The 14,159-nt window shown below is 38.2% G+C and overlaps 1 protein-coding gene across 3 annotated transcripts; it reads left to right on the top strand.

Annotated features, from left to right (window-relative positions):
* The first annotated feature begins 782 nt into the window (after positions 1-782).
* LOC127439189 (cellular tumor antigen p53-like) lies at positions 783-14,037 on the top strand. Of its 3 annotated transcripts, none has more exons than XM_051695347.1 (11): positions 783-975; positions 1,734-1,802; positions 2,061-2,118; positions 2,218-2,388; positions 5,255-5,438; positions 5,604-5,716; positions 8,260-8,369; positions 9,104-9,243; positions 9,407-9,507; positions 11,243-11,346; positions 11,449-14,037. In XM_051695347.1, exons 2-11 carry the CDS (start codon positions 1,747-1,749, stop codon positions 11,543-11,545), a joined length of 1,134 nt encoding a protein of 377 aa, XP_051551307.1. In that variant the 5' UTR covers positions 783-975; positions 1,734-1,746; the 3' UTR covers positions 11,546-14,037. The 3 variants fall into 3 exon arrangements, with proteins under 3 accessions (XP_051551307.1, XP_051551289.1, XP_051551298.1); XM_051695329.1 differs by having other exon boundaries at positions 785-975; positions 2,215-2,388; XM_051695338.1 differs by having other exon boundaries at positions 830-887; positions 2,215-2,388.
* Positions 14,038-14,159: the final 122 nt, after the last annotated feature.

Raw genomic sequence — 14,159 nt, 5'->3', positions numbered from 1 at the left:
GAGTGATGATTCAATTATGAAAGGTCTCATCTTCCATTATGCAACTGATGTGGGAACTCAACTGACTGGTCCAAAGTTTCAAGTATGGTTTTATAACTCATAGGTAGCAATCACAGAATATCAGTGGCTGTGATGTGGGTGAACAGTTCGGCTTCTGAAGCTTATAATTTAGTAAGTCTTGCAAGCCAAGAATAAATATATCAAGACACATCTTAAACAAAGCAACGTACAACTAAGAGTTGCCTACAGTTTACGCTATGTGATATTCAGATGGATTTGATGCCTGCCACTTCATTTTGCCATTCGCTCTCTGGAGATGCGCGCGTGAGTTTTTATAACCATTAAAATCAGTGATCTGTCTCACATCAAACCCGGTAGCTCTCTCCACCCGTTTGTGCGCATTATAATCCTACAAAGTATTCCTTTTCTGCCTGAAAACTGATAGATCAGATTTACGAAATATAATATGCATCAAAGAGTTTGTCAAAATCGATTCCATTACAGGTACCGTGAACGCGCGCGCGCGCGCGCGCTCGAACCAGAAGCGACGCAGAAAGAGACATTTCAAAACAACTTCCTGGTTAACCAGATTCCGCGCGTTTTATAATGACAGTTCCGATATTCGTTAATACCAGATAAATAAATTAAAAAAAATAAGGATTGGGGGAAAAATCTCAAGGTGTATTATAAAATGTATATTTTGTTATATTATATTATATAATATTTTATAGATCTTATTTAATATATTATGTGGGACCGGTTGTCAGTCACGTGACGCTGATGCAATAGACTCCTCCTGTAGGGGATTCCCCTCAAACTCCACGCGTTCTTTGCACTGGGTTTTAGCTTTGCTGAAAATCCACGTTTTGTTGTGTTGTTTTGGCCAGGTGTGTGTGAGAGACTTCAAAACATCGCAGCAAGAGTAGCAAGATTATAGGTTGGGGAGAGGAGGTCGGCAAATTAGATTATCACAAGGTAAAAGACAGACAGTTACCTGGCGTTGATTTGCAATATGTCAGAGCAGAAATGCGTGTTTTATTAAGTGTTTGCTTTTAGACAGTTGCACTGTTATCGTGCATTACGTACAAAATAGTTTGACGCTCGAATTTTTGTCGGGTAATAGTCGCATTTTAACGAGATGAGATCGTCAGCATTGAAACGGGTTTTAAAGTTTTTTCGAGCGACCCTACATTTTAGAAATAAACGAATGAATTAACAGGAACATATACTCGGAAGGCCTGCACTTTAAACGTTACTGAAACGTCAACGATAGCAGAGGAGCGGGTAGGCTACCTATCTAATTGCCGAAAATCCGCGATTTAACATGCAGAGTTTTCGGTACATCCGTTAGTGTGTTTTTGGATGTTCGTTTTTGTGCAAAAGTCCAAACATAGACTTTTACCCACTTTAAAAGGAACAGCAAATGTGCGCATTAGCTAATGCCGCGAAGTAGCTGCCTAGCCTGGCGATAACTTTGCGACTCTTGACTATCGCTTCGAAGACAGTTCTCACGGTATTGTCATTCATTTATACATGTACTCAAATCTCCAACTACGTGAATCGGTAATTAACTTAGAAAAATATTTGACTTATAAGAAAACGAGCGCGATCTGAACCGTCTCCGAATTACCAGTAAACGTGAGGCGTTTCACTACGTTACATTTTCTTGTTCTCTTGTGTATATCTGACCTAAGGTTTTGTGTCTTGTTTGTAATCTTGCGAACCTGAAACAGAGAGAGAGAGGACATGGCAGACAATACCGAAAGCCAAGATTTTGCTGAGCTCTGGGAGCGGAACCTCATGTAAGTTTGCAACACCTGCTGAGGATAAAACTTCCCACCTCAGTCTGTGCTCTGGAGTTGGCCATGTCCTCAGTATTATGTGGGTGCAAGCAGTTTACTGTGAGGTCACCCTTATTGTGCACTTTGTGGGAATTATTTTTTATTTTTTTGAGACACCAATTTAATTTGTCATTACTCAGATGTGTGCATTGTATGTTTGGTTTAAAAGCTAAACAATTTCTTTCACTTTTCCTTTTTCCTTTCCTATTTGTTTCTTAGGTTGGAGCCTATACAAACACCAGAAGGTGGCCATTGTTTCTCATCAGTCTATGATGAGGTATTTAAAAAAAAAAAAAGAGGGCATGTACACATAATTGTTTTGAATTGTGCTGCTGTAATAATTGTATATCATTTATGTTCTATGTGTTTTCAGCAGTACCTTCCGGACTCATTCGATCCAAATATTTTTGATGTTATCACTGAGCAGCCTCAGCCATCCACTTCCCCACCAACCTCCACCGTCCCGGTTGCCAGTGACTACCCTGGAGATCATGGCTTCAAGCTGAGATTCCCACAGTCCGGCACCGCCAAATCTGTCACTTGCACAGTGAGTTGAAAAATACACGCAATCATGCGTGTACACACATACATGCATAGATTGCTCAATGTAAAACACTAAAACATACATCAAAAGAATACAAAGAAAGTGTGTTTGATCACCCCTGTTATGCCTCACACCTAATATAGTCACTATATTTACACTTTCTTTTGGGGGGGGGGGTTGGGTGGTTAGTTTTACAGCATAATAAAAAAATAAATAAAAAAAATCTCTGGTATTATCTAGTATTACATTGCAGCTAACTTCAGGATACAGTATACAAGTAGCTTAAGTGGGGCATGGATGCCCATGTACCTGAAGAAATGTTGAGAACCTAATTGTTCTTTCTGGTGAGCGCTGAATCTTAATGTTGCCAGGATACCACAAGACTTCATTCATTCTCCACTGCTGCCTTCGCTCCTCTCCTGAATAATACTTAAGACCTCCCATTTTGTGTATTCGGCACTCAAGTTCAAGATAGCCGCTATTGTCATTTGACTTGTCGATTTAAAATCTGGAGAGCGCAAATACGAATTTAGCTTTGCCATTTTCTTACGCCATTGTCTGAAGACATGAATGGGCATGTTCTGATGTGTAGCGCAGATATGGGGTTAAAGAAGTGCCGCCCCACTCCCAACTGATTCTTTTTCTTCTTTCTCCTGTTGCACTTTTGTGTGTAGATCTTTAAAATATTCACATTTTACTTGGAATGTTTAGCCAGTGAACTTGATGGAAGGTTTTTAACTATGTATAGTTACAAGATGTGAACAGAAAGCTCAACACACATTAGTTTGGATAAAGTTGAGCATTAAAACAGAGCAATTTCTTTATGATGTATGTGGAAAGAGGTGTTGCTCTAAGCCATATAACATAAAACATGATGACACACAATTCATCATCAGTCAAAGGAGCTATTTTTCTGAGGTTATACTGTTCAGTCCACATTAGAAGCTAAAGGGTAATTTACCTTAGTAATGAGTCATACAACCGTCTGTGTTAAATTTAGTGATCTAACATGAGATATAACCGTAGATACATTTTATTCAGTGAAATGGAGCCCAGTGTAAGGTTTTACTCTAATCTTCAGTGTTTTCTGTTGGTGCCTTGATTTCATTTTTAAGATGAGCAGCAGTTTTTTATTAGTAAGCAAGTAGCTGTGGAGTTTGAACATGTCTGAACTTGTCCTCATAGAGGAGTGGGGGAGGGAGTGTCCTGATATACCAAACCAAACTGCAGTCTACTAGACTAGACAATCAGAACAGGGACTTTTAGCATTCAAAATTTTCAACCTTACAATAGACCTTTTTCACAGGCTGTGATGACGCGTTTCCGCCTTATTTATCAGCGTAAATCTTGCAATTTTTTTTTTATATTATACATTTTTTAAATATTGAGTGTAAACGTATAACATTATGCTTTGTGTTATATTACCCTGGAATTAGTTTAAAAAAATGAATTACCACAGCTGTGAGGGGGTTTCTATTACAGCTGCTGAGAGAGTGACAGTAAATTTGGCGGCATCTCCCATTTTACTGTCTTAATCCATCGCTCTGTTTTTTTTCTTCTTCTGGAAAGTCATTCAAACGTAATAGTGGATTTTTTCTTTTGGTCTTGGAGCAAATGGGTAAGTGAAAATAATATTTGCTGTGATCTCCCATTCACTCCCATTCAACTCTGCAAACGTTTACTTATGCGTTCCAAAACCCGGAGTGTGAAAAGGGTTAATTGGAGGGAGAAGTGGGTCCTATAACCCACCACTAGAGTTTTAAGATTGATTTAGTGAGAGACCGTCACACTGGTGTGTTTCAGATCCCATGAGAAACTACATGACAGGATATGCTCTGGAGGGTAAGACAAAAATAGAATTTTAAAAGCTCATCTCTATTTAATAAGTCTGAATTTAATAAGTGTGTATTTTATTCAGGATCTCTGAGCTGTGTGGTGGCTTGGATTTTGAGACATTTGTTGATGCTTGGCTATCCTGTTTTTTAACCAATTAATAAATTAGGTTTTGCTGCCTTAGCCATGAACAAATAATGCCATGACCAATATGATTAATATTATTTAGTTTTTCTGGCATAACATGTGACTGCATCTTGTAGGGGTTACTTAGGGATATTAAAAAACCTACACTTTCAAAACTGACATGTCAATGGGGTTGTCTTAATGACTAGTTGGTCTTAAGAAAGCTTTATATATTAGGCTACTAAGCTATCATAGTTAGAAAAAATGTAGATATTTTATGCATGCTACGGGGAATATTGCTTACAACAGGCAATTTGAAGTTCAACATTAATTGTCTTGAATTTTATTGAAGGCGGTGAATTTGTCACTTAATCAGTGCTTTGATGGCTGTAGCAATTTAGAGAGGCAACGTAAATGAAAGGGTTTTAGCATTTTTATAGTTAATGTTGGCAAGCATGCTGTCAGCACACAAAAACTCTGTTGTTTTTAAAAATATATATATTTTTACAAAAATCTAGATAGCCTTGTCAGCTGCACTAATCGAATAGTCATAGTAGTTGGATGACTAGTTAGCCATCCTGACCATCTCAAGTGTTAATCTGCGTTTTCATGAATTGACATAAAACTTGAATGCTTTATTAGTTTGTGTGATTTCCATACGAATAATTTTTCATTGAGAGCATAAAGAGTTCTTAACCGCTGTGTGTCAGGCTTCAGTAACATTTGTGCAAGTTCATTATTGTCTGCTGTGTGTGTTTGTGTGTGTGTGTGATACCTCGTAAATCACTGAACATCTCTCAGGCTGATCTATTTTGTAAAACAAAGGCTAGCTATCTTAAGGTGGATCTGTAACTTAGTGAGTGGGTTTAAAGCATATCTCCTGTTTCTGTCTTTTACCCTCTGAATTCAGTACTCTTCGGACCTGAAAAAGCTCTTTTGCCAGTTGGCAAAAACTTGTCCTGTTCAGATGGTGGTGGACTCACTCCCTCCCCAGGGTGCAATGCTCAGGGCGACAGCCATATACAAAAAGTCTGAGCATGTGGCTGAGGTGGTCCGCCGATGCCCCCACCATGAGAGGACCCCAGATAGTGATGGTATGAACATGCGCGCACACATGCACGCGCACACACATTCATTCTCTCTCTGTCTGCCATACACCATTGTATACCACTGAAAGTCAAGAGGAAAACAACAACTTTGCAAAAAATGATGTTCCACTGAAGGCCATAAACAGGTTTTTTTTTCTTTCTTCTTCTCAGGACTGGCTCCTGCTGCACACCTAATCCGAGTGGAAGGAAACTCTCGTGCTGATTACAAGGAAGATCATGTCACCTCCAGACACAGTGTAGTTGTACCCTATGAACCTCCACAGGTAAGTCTAAATTGGGGATGGGGATTATACATATATTTTTGTAGTAGAGTAAAACAAAGAAGTGATGGATTACGTTAATTAACATGTAAATTGAGTATGGGCTTCCGGTTCCGGCCACCTTAGGAATCGCAGCATAGTTTGTCTACTCTGACAAAGTGGTAATTAGCAAAATTTTTGAGTAACAAAATAGTTCTTGATAAGGTAAACATGTAAAAGTGGGACAACAATTGAGACCAGAGAGAGAATCAGGAAAACTACTTTCTGAGTACCCGAAACTTAGAACAGACAGAATTGCACGACTCGCACGTTAGTTCAGACAGTATGCTAATTGCCAGTAATCTCACCCAGACACCATGCAAATTAACCAAGAGTGAATTCTGGAGGGAATTCAAAACTTTCGTAAGGAGAACAATTGTCAGCTGGATGAAAACAAAACATTAAGAAGACAAATCAGAGAATCAACCACGCTAAAGATCGCATCGAAGAAATGGAAATGCAAGTGCAAAATGAGGAACAGGTGAAGTGGAAAGTGATAAAACTATAGTCCCAGCTGGAAAGCAAACAGATCGAGACAAGAGGGTCAGTCAAGAAGGGATAATATAAGAATATACAATGTGCCAGAGGAAACTGAGGGAAATTCTATGGTTGACTTTATTGAAAAATGATCGGGGGACACCTTGGACTTTGCCCCTGAGCTGTTTGTGGAAATGGGTGTGTATGTGAGACCCTGGTCGATTATGTTGAAGTTTCTAAGATACAAAATGAAGGAATATGTGATCTGAAAGGCTTGGAAAAAAATAATATCTACCTGGGCCAACTAAAGATTTACTTTGATCATGACTACCCTCCAGCAGCTCTTCAGAAATGAAAGAAATATTCAGAAGTGAAGAAAGTGCTGAAAGAGAAATTAATTTGTTTCCAAACTCTTTACAAGGCAATCTCTACCACATTGCTGAAGAAGCAGCTTAGGATATGGTGAAGATGGTGTTTGACGTGGAAGAGCTACTGCCGTCGAAAACACTGATGGAACAGTTAGGACGCTCCGCTTGGGAAACTGTGAAACTGCAAAAGAGGCAAAAAGACACTGAAAGTATTTGATATTAGGGACTCTTAAAAATATCAGAAGATATCTCCAGGCAGAGATCCATGCAATTCAGAGCATGAAAACAATTATATAGATTCTGGATTTGACTCTGTACTGTTTAATTTAGATTTTTTTTTAAAACGTTGTTTTTCTTCTTTTCATATAGTTGCAATGCATAAAGTCAGACAATCTCCTTTAGTTTAGTTCTCATGAAGGCAGTGAACTGGAGGCCCTGCTCTTAACTGTAGGAGAGGAGGCTTTCCCTCCATGGCTAGATGTCATCATTAGTGTGTAACAGGTTCGTTTTGTTGAGACCCCCTACATTGAAAGCACTGAAGGTTTGTTGTGTTCTTATTTTTCTTCCATGATATTGTTCTTACAGGGAATGTGCCTGTCATCTTTCAATTTCAGATATCATTTTAACCAAACATTGAATAGTTACAAAGTAAAAGTAGTTTCTTTCTAAAATCTAAAATGAAATAAGAAAAGACACAAGTTGTTGCGTTATCATATAATAAAATATCTGAATAAAACCGAACATGAGAAAATTAGAAAAATGGGGTTTACACATTCATTATTCTTCATTTTAATCAAGGACGAGGAGTTATTTTGACAGACGAAGTAAGGTTTCTTCTTTATTTTGGTTTCTTGGAATGGTAAATGGAACCCGTTACTTTGCTGATTATTTACACCCTGCCTGGGAGTGATATTGCATTTTTCAAAAGATTTTTTATATAATAGTTACTAAAACACATGGTTTATTGATCTGTGGAGGTGACTTGAATGTACATTTACAGCCTGAACTTGACTCAAGCAAGAGGTTTTGTTTCTAAATCTATCCACTGAAAAATGTATGCATTAATGAAGGATATTGACTTTTATATATAACTTTTCCCTAATACTAGAGATTATACACATACACTTTCTCCCTCTGTTTGTACAAGGATTTATTATTTTTAAAATAAATTAAAAAAAATGGGTTGCATATGTGTCATGAATGAGGCCTGATTTTGCCGTTATAAATTAATAGAAGGAAATATACTTACCATAAGTTTTGTCAGGAATTAGTTTTATATTGATGTTTATATGTATGTATGTACCAGTATGCATATATTTATGAACAGTAATATAGGAATATATTAATGCTTTCAAATGTTTATCTTTTCACATGTCCTAATTTGGCACACAAAAAAAAGTGGTGAAAGTTGAATTAGTAGCATGTTAGAAATGTGCTCTGCCTGTGTTCAGAAACTTGATGGACATACAGATATGGTCTGATCTCGGTCTCGACATTTTATTTCCACATATTTCCAAATATAATTCATTGCCTACTACAAGTTCTCAACTAATCAAGAGAAAATCAGTTTGAAGTTTTTCCTGACACAAATGTGAGGCTATGTCTCTCTCTCTCTCTCTCTCTCTCTCTCTCTCTCTCTCTCTTTCCTCTTGTTTTATGTAGTTGGGAGCAGAGTGCACTACTGTCCTTTATAATTACATGTGTAACAGTAGCTGCATGGGTGGGATGAACCGCCGACCCATTCTGACCATTATCACCTTGGAGACTCAGGAGTAAGTACTGTGTGCTTGAGTCTTCTGGTAGTGCATTGCATATCTTTGACCACCTGGTATTAAGATGCATTCATGTGGTTAGCGCTAAATACAGGTCTAAACGTTTTGTGATCGGATCACAAAAACCACATGTGAATGTGGTGAAAAACGCATGTAACCACATCACATTTGAGGTGGAAACGCTAATCCGTCCTGTACCTTTTGGTATCAACCACTGCGATGTAACGAGTCTAAAATTTGTCGGTTACCAGCAGCTTTAAAAGGAAATAACAGTCCAATCGAAAATTTAAAAAAGCGAATACAAACATGAGAACTTAACAGATCTTCTTCAGTTTGTCTGAAATCAACATGCAGGGACATTTATGAGAAGCACGAACATCTGCAGCTCAGGTTAAAAAAGGTAATCCACTAAAATAATAGACAGTTCTGCTTAAAATTTTGCTTTTGTGCTTAAATTTCGGCTGCATCTGAGAGAAATAGTGCACAGTTTTTTTCACGCTTTCTTTGTCTTTTCTGTCTTTATTGCGGTTTTATTATCATGCATGTCGTCCCTCCCCTCCATATCCGATCACAATTGGTCACAGGAGACGAATTTGAGTGACCAGGTGTAAACAGTGATGTCTCACCTGAACATATGTGATCGGATCACCCGAGACGCATGTTAATACCATGTGTAAACGGGGTCCATGTGAATGCCAAGGATAATCAAATCTGCCTTTACTGTTGTCCCACAGTGGCCAGTTGCTGGGCCGTAGGTCTTTTGAGGTGCGTGTGTGTGCGTGCCCAGGCCGAGACCGAAAAACTGAGGAGAGCAACTTTAGAAAAGAGCAGGAGGCCAAAACCATGGGAAAGACCTCCTCTGCCACCAAACGAAGTAAGTTTGAATGTGTGCTGTGGTATTCTGCATAAGACTCCCTTATATACTAAAGGCTATGAGTATCGTTTGCTTAAGATGTGCGTGTCTGTGAGTTTAGTGTTTCTTAACACCATTATCCTACTGTAATCTTGAACTGCTATCCTGACCTTTGATCTTGCAGACTTTAAGGAGTCATCCTCATCTACTCCACGCCCTGAGGGCAGTAAGAAGGCCAAAGTAACACTGTGTAACAGCAGTGATGAAGAGATCTATAACCTGCAGGTGATTGCATGTGTGCAAACACATGTATTGATAGCACAAAACAGCCTCTCTATCTCTGATTTTTCTGTGATTTTCATGGATATCATAGTGAGGTTTTGAAGGTTATTAGGATTTTAAATGAAAGATGGAGATTAAAGGAGAAGTTCACCCAAACATTGGAAAAGATTTCATGTACTCACTAGGGATGTGCACGGTTACTGTTTTTAACATTCGGTTAACCGCGAGGTTTCATGGATGGTTAATTGGTTTTCGTTGGGACTCTGGAATTAAGAGTGTTTGTTGCGATGGAATTTCCTCAAACACTCAAAATAGCAGCAGATAAAGTGCATAGTGAGCTATGAGCCTAAATAGCAAAATACGTAGATATTCAAATGATAAAATCTCACAATAAACTTAAACAAAAATAATCAAATTGTCTCTGCATGTAGTATGCACTCTGCCCGGACGGGCTGACATTTCTGCGAGACAGTGAACACAAGTATTATCATGTGCATGCTGCGGTTAAATAGCCTCTTTAGGGTGCTTTGATTTTTAAATGGTTTAAAATCAAATGGCATTGAACTTGTTTTACTACTGTACGTAAATGTGCACATTAGAGCAAAAGGAAAACACTGTCTTACCGTTTATAAAGCACTGAAACGTTCCTTGGTGAAAAACAACCTGGAATCATGATTAATGGTGTAACAGTCACACAACGCAACGAATGATACAACGCAGGTGTTTCATGATGTTTTTAAAAAAAAAAGTTCTTTTTAACTTGGTGTCTAAAAATGTGGCGATCTGCGCAAGACGCTGAAAGAGAAAACGGTGAGATTCAGCGCAACAGTCAAAGACGCCCGTCCCGCCCATGTTAGCAGTATATAGAAAAACAGCGCAGACGCACAGGAAAGCACGTTTGAACAGCCCTTAACTCACCCTATAATTGAAAAACTGACCCAAACCTGATGGTTTGTCAGAACTCCTCGAGTTTGGGTCGGGTTGAAGACCTCTATTGAACATGTAGAATAACCGAATAGTGGTTTTTGGTATTCGAATAGTGGCACGTCGAGCGGTTAACCGAATGTCAACTATCTGTGCACATCCCTAGTACTCACCCTCATGTCATTCCGAATGTGCATGAACAGGATGCATTTTGAAGAATGTGTTGGTTGTGAGAAGGCATTCATGCCTCTGAAGGCATTCGATAGAATTGTTTTAGAAACCGACAACATTTCACTGAAAATTTGCTCTAGCTCTCATTTGGCACGTTTATGGAAGAAGGAGCAATATTCAATTTGTGAACAAATTGTTCTTTTCAATGAATCAGTTGATCCAGTTTACAAGATGATTGTCTGAAAGATTTATTTACAATTCGGACTGATCCACTTCTCAAGTTCAACTCACTGATTCAGTTGCAAGGTCTCTGGAGTGTTGATGAATAACAACTTACATTTTGGTCCGTATATCATATTAAGCTATCAGATGACTTAATTAGACTTGGAACATAGTACACAAGTTGAATGGACCACTTTTATTATACTTTAATGGTATAATAGTAGTCAGTAGTCATTCATTGTAATTGGATTTCAAAATTTCTCCTTTCATGTTGCACAGAAGAAAGTACGTTTTATGGTTTGAAATGACAAGAAACTGAGTACATGATGAGAGAATTTTGAGAGAACTGTCCATTTTGACTTTCCAACTGTTGATTTGTTTTAGCATGACTGTAAAATTAGTCGGTTCTCTCTTCATGCAGATCCGTGGTAAGGAGAGATTTGAGATGCTTAAAAAGATCAATGATGGTTTGGAATTGAGCGACATAGTGCCTCCATCTGACTTGGACAAATACCGTCAAAAATTGTGAGTTGTCTTCCTACAGTCTCACTCACACAGATAGAGCTTTTCAGTTACAAATCTGATGTAACACTTTCAATTCAATTACATTCTTTACTTGATCATCAGTGTCTCCAAGACCAAGAAAGAGAAGGATGGCCAGGCTCCTGAGCCCAAACTAGGAAAGAAACTGATGGTGAAGGATGAGAAGAGTGATTCTGATTAAGATTGAGGGATGTTGAGAAAGAAATGTGGAAAAACGTTTTTACTCCACTGTCTTTTGCCTTTTTTGCTTTACAGTAGAACTACGTGATCCCCCAGTCCTATGTGTCATTGTTTATCTTGTTCACTTCATCAGAACCTTTATAAGTTGGTTAACACATAAAAGCAGCATGTGAATGAGGCTAGAACAGCTGGGTGCTTAGGGTGTATTGTGTTACATCTGCACTGAAGGAGCAATACTGGCCCATCGTGTGAGTGAATGTCTCTGTAGCCCATGGGGCACTGTAATGAGATAAAAAGGCCTGTCTATGTTCTCATGCAGTCAGCACAGTGTGTGGGATTTATCCTGCTGTAGGTCAGTGCAGGTCACTTGCCTCCCAATACTTAGTTTCTATCATCTGGTAGAGTTGTAACTGGAAAAACAGTTTCTCAGTATTTTCAAGGACTACTAAGTCAGTCTGAATTGGGATTTAATGGCCATTTTGTTTCAAATTTACCAATTGTTGTCAGTATTTTGTAACCTGCTTTCAGATGAAGTTTTGGTTAGATTTTGAATTAAATGCAACCTTTAGAACTGGTTACTAGCTATTAACTGTAATGAAACACACAAAGCAATGGTATGGTGTGGAATACACAATCTGTAATTGTTTACAGCACCACTTGAATGACATGGATTGACTTCATTGAACCTTTAAAGGAACTGTTGTTATTGTCTAAAAATTTTGTGCAACCAATAACATCCTGCCATTTGAAATACATATTGATTACTCTAGTGATTTGTTGTTTTAAATAATATGACCATGAACTCATGGTTTGCAAATCAATTGACTTGTTTTGTTTGTGGCTATATGTCTAAATACAGTGGCATGTAAAAGTTTGGGCACCCTTGTTAAAAATTTCTGTTGCTGTGAATAGCTAATTGAGCAAAAGATGGCCTGATTTTCAAAAGGCTTAAAGTTAAAGATGACACTTTTTTTTAATATTTAATATTACTTTTTTATATTCATTTTTACAGTTTCAAAATAACAAAAAAGGAAAAGGGCCCAAAGCAAAAGTTTGGGTACCCTGCATGGTCAGTACTTAGTAACACCCCCTGGCAAGTATCACAGCTTGTAAAAGCTTTTTGTAGCCAGCTAAGTGTATTTCAGTTTTTGTTTGGGGGATTTTCGCCCATTCTTCCTTGCAAAAGGCTTCTAATTCTGTTAGATTCTTGGGCCGTCTTGCATGCACTGATCTTTTGAGGTCAATCCACAGATTTTCGATGATGTTTAGGTCGGGGGACTGTGAGGGCCATGGCAAAAGAGGTAGTCCATTGTGGATGTTGAGATGTGTTTAGGCTCATTATCCTGTTGTAGAAGCAATCCTCTTTTCATCTTCAGCTTTTTTACGGATGGTGTGATGTTTGCTTCCAGAAATTGCTGGTATTTAATTTAATCCATTATTTCGTCTACCAGTGAGATGTTCCCCTGTGCCACTGGCATCAACACAAGCCCAAAGCATGATCAATCCACACCCGTGCTTAACAGTTGGAGAGGTGTTCTTTTCATGAAATTCTGCACCCTTTTTTCTCCAAACATACCTTTGCTCATTGCGGCCAAAAAGTTATATTTTAACTTCATCAGTCTGCAGGACTTGTTTCAAAAATGCATCAGGCTTGTTTAGATGTTAATTTGCAAACTTCTGATGCTGAAATTTGTGGTGAGGATGCAAGAAAGGTTTTCTTCTCATGACTCTTCCATGAAGGTCATATTTGTGCAGGTGTCACTGCACAGTAGAACAGTGCACCACTACTCCAGAGTCTGCTTAATCTTCCTTACGGTCTTTTGCAGTCAAACAGGTTTTGATTTGCCTTTCTAGCAATCCTACAAGAGTTCTCTTTGAAAGTTTTCTTGGTCTTCCAGACCTCAACTTGAACTCCACTGTTCCTGTTAACTGCCATTTCTTAATTACATTATGAACTGAGGAAACAGCTACCTGAAAACGCTTTGCTATCTTATAGCCTTCTCCTGCTTTGTGGGCATCAATTATTTTAATTTTTAGAGTGCTAGGCAGCTGCTTAGAGGAGCCCATGGCTGCTGATTGCTGGGACAAGATTTGAGGAGTCTGAGTATGTATAAAGCTTTGAAATTTGCATCACCTGGCCTTTCCAAATGATGATTGTGAACAAGCCATAGCCCTAACAAGCTAAATAAGGTCTGAGACCTTGGTAAAAGTTATCTGAGAGCTCAAATCTCTTGTGGGGGGCCCAAACTTCTGCATGCCACTGTATGAGCACGATTAAATTGTCATTCTCAGGGCATATTCAAAGTCCCTCCTTTTAATTTTGGTACAGATTTTTGTCTTTTTTTTTCCATACTCGTTTTATTATACACACAAATTTACCATTACATATGCATTTATTCATGTTTGTAGTTAGGGGTATATTTTTAAGAAAATGTAAAAAAAACTAAAATTTTGTTAATACAGTCTTTTTAAAAGAAAAAAAAAATGTGTCTTGATTTCTTTTTGGTGGGACCATTAGCGCACTGATTATTTATATACAGTTTTAGGTCATGGAGATGAGTAATAAAAAACTAATGGTATTCAGTTGCAAGCATATATGATTCATAACGAAACAT

Source organism: Myxocyprinus asiaticus, chromosome 4 (genome assembly GCF_019703515.2).
Source record: "Myxocyprinus asiaticus isolate MX2 ecotype Aquarium Trade chromosome 4, UBuf_Myxa_2, whole genome shotgun sequence".
In the NCBI taxonomy this organism is placed as follows: domain Eukaryota; kingdom Metazoa; phylum Chordata; class Actinopteri; order Cypriniformes; family Catostomidae; genus Myxocyprinus; species Myxocyprinus asiaticus.
Note: the sequence above shows the minus strand (reverse complement) of the source record. Positions and strands in the feature narration are given on the sequence as shown.